The sequence below is a fragment of the Lygodium microphyllum genome, chromosome 15 (genome assembly GCF_053477565.2).
Source record: "Lygodium microphyllum isolate KBCC chromosome 15, Lygodium_microphyllum_v1.1.10, whole genome shotgun sequence".
Lineage (NCBI taxonomy): Eukaryota > Viridiplantae > Streptophyta > Polypodiopsida > Schizaeales > Lygodiaceae > Lygodium > Lygodium microphyllum.
This window is the reverse complement of record NC_141149.1, coordinates 148,788,149-148,796,736: the sequence shown is the minus strand read 5'-3', so window position 1 is coordinate 148,796,736 and position 8,588 is coordinate 148,788,149. Positions and strand designations below refer to the sequence as shown.

At 44.6% G+C, this 8,588-nt stretch overlaps 2 protein-coding genes across 2 annotated transcripts; one reads left to right on the top strand and one right to left on the bottom strand.

Moving 5' to 3' along the window:
- Nucleotides 1-3,553: 3,553 nt before the first annotated feature.
- LOC148025204 (uncharacterized) lies at nt 3,554-4,169 on the bottom strand. Its single transcript, XM_087693658.1, has 3 exons — nt 4,035-4,169; nt 3,797-3,943; nt 3,554-3,712 (listed from the first exon to the last, which is right to left on the bottom strand). The coding sequence occupies exons 1-3, from the start codon at nt 4,095-4,097 to the stop codon at nt 3,554-3,556; spliced, it is 369 nt and encodes a 122-aa protein (XP_087549784.1). The 5' UTR covers nt 4,098-4,169.
- A 3,220-nt stretch (nt 4,170-7,389) lies between these two features.
- Nucleotides 7,390-8,192, top strand: LOC148025203 (uncharacterized). Its single transcript, XM_087693657.1, has 2 exons — nt 7,390-7,397; nt 7,469-8,192. The coding sequence occupies exons 1-2, from the start codon at nt 7,390-7,392 to the stop codon at nt 8,190-8,192; spliced, it is 732 nt and encodes a 243-aa protein (XP_087549783.1).
- The last annotated feature ends 396 nt before the right edge of the window (nt 8,193-8,588 follow it).

Genomic DNA, 8,588 nt, shown 5'->3' with positions numbered 1-8,588 from the left:
CTTATTAAAGGTCTTCCTCCTCTCTTCAGCCTGCATGGAATAGTGTTGGACTGTTGCTTCTCTATCTAACTCCAGCCTCTCTAGATCCAAGATCCTTTCCTCTAACTTCTTATCTTGATTCTTCTCTTGATTGGCTACTAAAACACGCAAACTGGCCAGTTCCACCTCTATAGGAAGCAAAGCTTCTTGGCCATAGACGAGGTGAAATGGAGAATAGCCAAGCGAGGTTCTAAATGAAGTCCTGTAGGCCCAAAGAGCTGCATTCAATTTTTTATCCCAGTGCTTGGGGTGCATGTGTACCTGCTTGGTAATTATCTTACAAATCAGCCCATTCACTTTTTCGACCAAACCATTACACTGTGGATAGTAGGGAGTAGAATGCCTGTGCTTGATTTTTAGCCTTTCCATTAGCTCCCCTACTAGGTTTGCCCTAAAACCAGGACCCCGATCAGAGATAATTTCCAAAGGTGTGCCAAACCTGCAACAAATATTTTCAAACACAAATTTTCCCACTTCTTGGGCTGTGATCCTACTAGTTGCTGAAGCCTCTGCCCACCTCGTCATGTAGTCCACTCCCATTATGATGTATTCCTTGCCAGATTGAGTTCTGGGAGTGGCCCTATTGCATCAATCCCCCATTTCTCAAATGGGCCATATGTAGTTATGGGATTTTGTTCCTCATGCACTAGCTTCCTTGGTCCGGCCTTTTGGCAATTGTCACAAGTGCGGCACCAATGTTGCACATCTCGATGTGGAATAGGCCACACAAAACCGGCTTGGAGAATCTTCCTGTTGGTTATTTCTTGAGCAAAATGCCCACTACAAACCCCTTCATGGCAGCTCTTAATCACATCTATAATCTCCTTTGTTGTTGGCACCCTTCTAAGCACTGCATCCTTTCCTTTGCAATACAACACATCATTTATCAAGCGGTATTTAGTGGCCTTAGTAGCCAGCCATCTTTTCTCACTTTTACTCATATGTGTAGGTGCCTCACCTTGCTCGAGAAAATAAAGCACATCTTGTAATTGAAACTTACCCTGAAACAAGGGAAGCTTTACTGTAATGATGCCCACCATTACCTCTTTCAATTTTTCAGCTGCTAGAGCATCTGCGTCGCCATTTGTGCGCCTTGGCACAAAATAGATTTGGGCTTTCTGTAGCTTTCTCATGAGAGTTTTTGCTTCCCTCATTTTCACTACTAAGTTATCATTTTTACAAGCCCAGATTCCTTTCATTTGCTTAACAACGGGCATAGAATCCCCAAAAACATTAAGCCGAGTGATACCATGTGAGAGACACCATCTCAAACCTAAAAGCAAGGCTTGATATTCTGCCTCATTGTTAGAATGGACATCCTCCAAGCTGATACCTTCTCCATAAAGTTTGTCACCTTCGGGACTGAACACCACTATTCCTGCTGCCGCTCTATCTTTAATACGCTTGTAGGCCCCATCGAAGTAGAGGGCATGGGCATTCTCCACCCCTGGCGGCTCCTCAAGAGGAGGTGTCTCCTCTTTTACCTTTCCCTTCTCCTTTTCCTTCTTTTGATGGCATCTATGGGTCAACAAATCAGCTAGGCAAGCTCGAGTAGAATCCTCCACCTTGAAGGTGTAGTCAAACTCTTGGAGTTGTATCACCCACTTAGCGATTCTAGCTGAAACATCCATGTGCTGTAAGGCATAGGGAAAATGCTCTTCTGTCGTGATCACTATGAATGGCCTAGGGAGAAGATAAGGACGAAACTTTCTTATAGCAAACATTAGAGACAAAACCATCACCTCGACCATCTTGTACCCTTGTTCTGATGCTATCATTACTCTACTAGAAAAGTAAACCGGTCTCATTAGTCTAGTTTTAGCATCCTTTTGTATTAGTGCTGCCCCTAGAGCATCTTCCCAAAACTCGGATTGACAAAAAACTCCTGATCCCAACAAGGCTGTAAAATTATAGGAAGGGTGCTAAGAGCCTTCTTCACCTCGTGAAAGCACCTTTCGCTTTCGTCACTCCATAGGAGCTCCTCAGAGTGGGTTAACTGTTGCAGTGGAAATATTAATTGGGAGAGGAGATGAATGAACCGCCCCATATATCGCACCTTCTGAATGAAAGAGGTTAGTTGCTTCACAGAAGATGGTGATGGCACCGCCAATAGGGCCTTAACTTTGTTTGGATCTGCTTCAATGCCCCTCTCACTTACGATATGCCCTAACAAAGTTACACTGCTTTCGCCAATTCGACACTTCTCATGGTTTAATTGCCCCCCCATTTGTGCGAGTCGGTTGAAAGCTTCATCTACATTTCCCTAGATGTAGAGCCTTAGAACTATAAATACAAAAATCATCAATAAAGACCCTGATGGATTTCCCAAAATATGACTCGAAGACATAATTCATGAATCGTTGGAAGGTAGCTGGGGCATTTGTTAATCCAAATGGCATTACTTTGTAAGCAAAACAACCCCAAGGTGTAATGAAGGTGGTCTTCTGTTGATCCTCCTCAGCTATTCGGATCTGGAAATAACCTGAATACCCATCACAAACAGTGTATCTCTCATGCCCGGCCACCTCGTTAAGTATTTCATCCTGAAAGGGAAGAGGAAAGTGATCTCTCTTTGTTGCATCATTTAGCGGCTTGTAGTCCACACAAATCCTCCATTTTCCATTCTTCTTGGGTATCACCACCACAGGTGAAACCCACTCTGAATCCCCTATTGGATAGATGAAGCATGCCTTCAAAAGTCGTTGCACCTCAGTGAGTAGAGTGTTTTGTTGAACTACTCCCAACCGTCGTAGTCGCTGCACCACCGGCCGTGCTCCCTCTTTTAGATTAATGTGATGTTGTACTGCTGTCACACCTGTGATGTGTTCATAATCAGAAATAAAAAGTGCAGAGTGTTTTACACTACAAGGGATCGGGCTCATACCCGCGCTCCTAGCCGCACAAAATGACTTGGGAAAAAAAGTGTCGGGCCCGTGTAATAGCGCGTGTATCATCGCGGCCAGAGACATGCGTGTAAAAGCGCGTGTACAGTGGCAGCCAGTCGCGCGAATACACGACCCCATACACGCGTTCTGCGCAGTTTTGCTGCAAATTTACATGCGAATCTAAGAGACTATCCGCGCAAATATACGCGATTTTGACAGATGACACGCGCTTATACACGCGATTGCAGAGGGAAAAAAAAAATCCAGAGAGTGCTTTTGGGTGCCTGGATGCTGTTCCAGCATCCAGCCACCCAAAGGCACTCTCTGGATTTTTTTTTTGGTGCATTGCACCATAAAAAAAGAGCGATTTAGATTTCAAGACTCACTCTCTATGAATACACGATTCAATATTACTATCTAAAACTTAATACACGACTCAAGACTCACGATTCAATACATTGTCAATACATGATACATTTGTGTACAAGGGAGTCCATATGTCAAAATAGCCCATGGCTTTAATTAGGAACAAATATATACAAAGTCAAATAGGGATCTAGGTGCAAAAAAGCCCATGGCTTCAGTTACAAAATTTTTTTGTACAACCACATCCTACAGTATTCTGAAAGCTAATCAGAGGATGATGAGGACCCTGTGCTCTCTCCATGATCAGAGGAGCTCGCATCGGTATATTCCGATGAGTGGTGCTCGCCTCCACCAGGAGCAGTGGCACGAACATCAGCAGTGGCGGCTGGATCATCAGGGGCAGGAGCATCAGCAGCTTGTGCCTGTTCAAGAAATATACCGTATGTAAGTATACATATATATGCAATTAAATAAACCGAAATCATTCATTTAGAGTTTTCAAGTACCTGTCGACCGTATGGTCTCATGGCCGCGTCAAACTGCGCATCCGTAATACGTCCCTCGTTTCTGAAGATGGCCCACGTGTCACGTCTGCTATTGCGGCGAGCATACCCAGTCTCGTGGGCTGTGGGCCCTCTCCCCATAACCCGTCGCTGTAACATAATCAAGATAGTTTGTAAGATCAAAACAATCATAGAATCAATGAATTTGGCAAACAATCAAATAAAGAGGCAAGTTACTTACGAACTCTGCCTCCCACGACTCGACGCCGCCAGATCCAAAATGCGACGATCCAATGGTCTCCATCTGGATCCGTCGTGCCTCCACATGCTGCCTGCTCTTCACGCCTCCCTCTGCGCGCTTCTTTGCCTCCTTCCACTCACGTTTGTGGGCAGTGGTAGGTTTCTCACAAGGATAGCCACCCGCAGCTACATTCACCCCATCATCGTACGCGAGTTTCTTAAGGTGAGATCTTTTATTACTTAAGATCTCCCTTATTCGCATCCTTCCCCATACATCCGAGAATGTTGCTCGTGGGGGATTGGGGTACCGACTATGTACACTATCTAGGACCTCCCTAACTAACCGGCTATCCTGATCTTTAAATTTTACAAAACAGTTTCTATACATGTTTGAAACTACCCCCCGCATATACTCCATCACCTCTTTCCCTCTCGCATCCATGACTACCCCGCCCCTATCCGTAACATCGTAGAAAATCTCTCCCTCCACCTCTCTCGCCTCCTTCGACTCCTCACTGTCTCCTCGTACATGCCTCCCTCCATGCCCTCTCTCACCGCGTGCCCTACTACCCCCCCCACCAAAGCACCCGCCGCATAATCCTCCACTCCCGCTCTCCCTACTGCGGCATCGGCTCTCATCTGTACTGCGGGAGTAGCCATGACTAGGGGTGGCTGCACGTGACTGTATACGTGACTGTGGCTGTGAGGGAGCACGTGATGGTGGCCGTGAGCCCTCACGTGACGGTACAGAGGAGGGTGTGCGTGAGTGTGTCCGTGCAGGGGTGTGTCTCCTCGGTGAGCGTGTATGCGCAGGGGTACGTCTCGCCGGACTCGCAGGCGTAGACGGCAGTGGAGAGGCTTGTGTACTTGGGGGCGCGGTGTGACCTGGGAGTCTAGGAGGAGGATGGGCATACATATACTCTGTCAGCTCCACTGGATTAGGATGGCGCCCAAAATGGTTTATCATCTCCATCATCCAAGTGGCGTATGCCCACGGATCGGAGGAAGAGCCTGGATCCATGAAGAATCTGCAAAGCATCGAAATTCCGCCTCAATGAACCAAGCAAAACATGCATATAAAAAATAAACATATCTCCTACAATATATCTCCTCAATATATCTCCTACAATATATAACCTACAACATATATCTACCATTCTAGAAAATAAACATATCTCTTACAATACCAAACATCGAATTAGTAGAAGATCATAAGCCAAAAGAAGAAGTTCATTTCGAATTAGTGACGAAATTCATGAAAAACAAAAACTCTTTCCTCTATCTTGACGGACATTGTCCATCAAGGGAGAAATGACTAAACACATACACAAGGGTTCCTTCTTCTCTCTTTCCTCTATCTTGACGGATGTCGTTTGTCAAGAAATAAATAGTTAAGCACATATACAATGTGTGTGAATTCTATCCTCTGTCGCTTTCAAGTACACATAGCACGGGTGGAAAGAAAGAAAGCGACAGATTTGCCAAAACAAACAAACGACAACCAACCTCTTTGAAAAGTCTTTGAAAAGTGAGTTCGTTGATTCTTGCTTCTCTCTCCCTTTCTGTGTTGTCTGCACCCTTTGCTTCTTTTGGGTAGTCCAAGAGGGAGAAGGCTGGTTCGAAGAGGCAGGTTTGGGGGTTTGGAAGAGCTGGAGGCAGAGGTACTGTAGCGACAAAGAAAGAAGAAGAAGAAGTGTTTTGAAAGAGGGCTTTTGAAAGAAAGAAAGCGACGCAGAAAGAAGAAGAAGAAGTGTTTTGAAAGAGGGCTTTTGAAAGAAAGAAAGCGGCGCGCGCGGTAGGTAAACGCAAAAAGCACGCGTGTAAAAGCACGCGTGTAAAAGCGCAGCAGAATACATTGTAGACGCGCCTGTACACGCGACACAGAGACTGTTTATACTTTTTTTAAAAACTGATTGTTCTTGTGTATCCATTGTTTTGTGCATAGGATGTGTATGATTTCACTAAAAACTGATCCTACTTCTGTATTGGTTATTTTGGACATAGCATGTCATCATCCTCTTCAAGCAGTTCTGGTGAGGATGAGACAATGCGTCATCGTGATCGCGACGTGTGGCTGGCACAAAGAATCAAGTGTACGTGTAATCGATGTCAAGGGTGCATTGTACGAGCGCGTCGAATTACATTGAATCACATCTCGATGTATAGAGAATGGATTCAAACAGGTTTAGAGGTGAGAAGATGTGAATTGAAAGTATTAAAATAACTCATGGTGTGCAAATTAATGGAGCGCGTTGTAATATATATACTGTGATTGAAGCAGGATGCAGTACCACACCCTAACATGGTACCATACGCACGGCGAGAGCATGCAAAGCGTTGACGAGATGATGCTGGAGCTTCCGGATCTGTTGTCGGAGATGAGTGGGAAAGGGATGACAATAGCCCTGCACCCCACGAAGTTGTGGAAGAGGAAGTGTTTGATGACATGGTGCGGAATCTTTTTAGGGATGATCGCAAAGGTGTGGACGACAATGATATGGAACAAGAGCATCTCTACAACGCTTCATCGACACCGGTTTTTGAAGGGTGCACATTCTCTATTTTACGTGCTTCACTTGAACTGCTCAATATACAAATAGTTTATGGATGGAGCAATGCAAGTCTTGACGCATTATTGAAGTAAGCATTGTAACTTGCAAATTTGAGTTAGTGGTTTTTGGTTTACAGTATAGGGTTTAGGGTTATGGGCTAATTGATGATATTGGATGCAGGCTATTATCAAACATGCTTCCAAAGGGGAATAGACTACCCACCTCAAGAGACAAAGTGAGGCGCTATGTGACATCTCTTGGAGGATTGGATTATGATCGCATACATGCATGCGTCAATGATTGCATTCTCTTTCGTGGGATGCATAAGGAGGCTCGACAGTGTCCCACTTGTGGTGAAGCAAGGTATAGAACAGATGTGAAGAGTTTTGATGTACCTCGTAAAGTCTTGCGACACTTTCCTATAATTCCTCGCATCAAACACATGTTCAAGTGCAAATCCATAGCAGAGCTCATGTCATGGCATTCCTCGCATCGATCGGATGATGGCATGTGGAGAATTCCTGCAGACACTCCTGCTTGGAAGCATATTGAAGATGAGTGGCCTAGCTTTAAAACAGAGCCCAGAAACTTGAGACTTGGCCTAGGTATGGATGGAGTGAATCCGTTTGGTTTCAAGAGCACCGCATACAGCGTGTGGCCGGTTGTGTTGGTGAATTACAACCTTCCACCATCAATGGCGATCAAGAAGGGACATCTTATGTTATCCCTTCTGATTCCAGGGAAACATAAAGTCAAGCATATGGATGTTTATCTTGAACCGTTGATTGATGAGTTGGAGGAACTATGGAGAGGTGTTGCGGTAGTGGACATTAGTAGGCCTCCCTCCTCTCGACACTTCGACTTAAAAGCAGTTATTTTTTAGATATGTTAGTTCCAAAGCAATTGATCCAGCCACATTGGATGATGCGCGTGTTATGGCAGTGGAGGTGGTTTGTATGGTAGAGGAGACTTTTCCGCGAACCATTCTCACAAGTCAACTACATCTCATTGTGCATTTAGTGGATGAAATTGCTTTATGTGGCACTGTGCATGCCCGTTGGATGTTCTTGCTAGAGCGCTTCATGAAGACCTTAAAAGACTTTGTGAGGCAAAGTGCAAGGCCCGAAGGAAGCATGGCTGAGGGTTGGTTGATACAAGAGTCTCTTGTATATATATCAGAATTTCTTGATCAGGTGGATAGCTCTTTGCCGCGACTATGGAGCAATGAAGAGGACTTGAGGATGACGTCTATTGTGCCTCAAGGAAAAGGACAGAGCAAAGTAATTGAGAGAACATTGATTGATGATCTTAATTTCACTTGCATCCTTAATACTGATGTGATGAGCAGATGGGTTACAAGATACGAGGATGCAAAGACAAAAAGGCAAGCAGACAGAGCTCTCTTTCGGAGGCAACATGGCTCTCGTAAGGCGTACCCTAAGCATCTAGCAACACTTCCGAATGATATTCATGTTGATTGGTTGCATGAGGAAATGGAGAGAGCAGAGAGAGATGAGGGGCTGCATATCACGGCGGAAGAATGGGAGTATGCACGAGGATGCATGTTAAAGGTACATAGAACAAATGTAAATTTGCATTCTTTGTAAGTGATTGGCTTTTCATATTTATTCACATTAATTGCTTACATAGATATTGCTTATATTTTGGTCTAGTGCACTATGTTCAATGCTATATGGTGTGAAGGCAAGCATTTTCGAACACAAAGAATAGACGAAAAGAGGAATACACAAGATTGCGGTGTCATTAGTAGCTTTGAGGGAGCCAATGGAAAAATTGATGATTATTGTGGCACAATCCAAGACATATACAGACTTGACTTTTGCTGCTTCTTTGTGTATGTTTTGGATGTCAAATGGCAAATGAACGTGGTGGAAAAAGGGCCTAACGCAACGATAAAACGCCATGCAAGTGGCTATGTAACTATTGCCTCTACAAAGTTTTGGCAAACAAAGAAAGATAGGCTCGTATTGCCACAACAATGT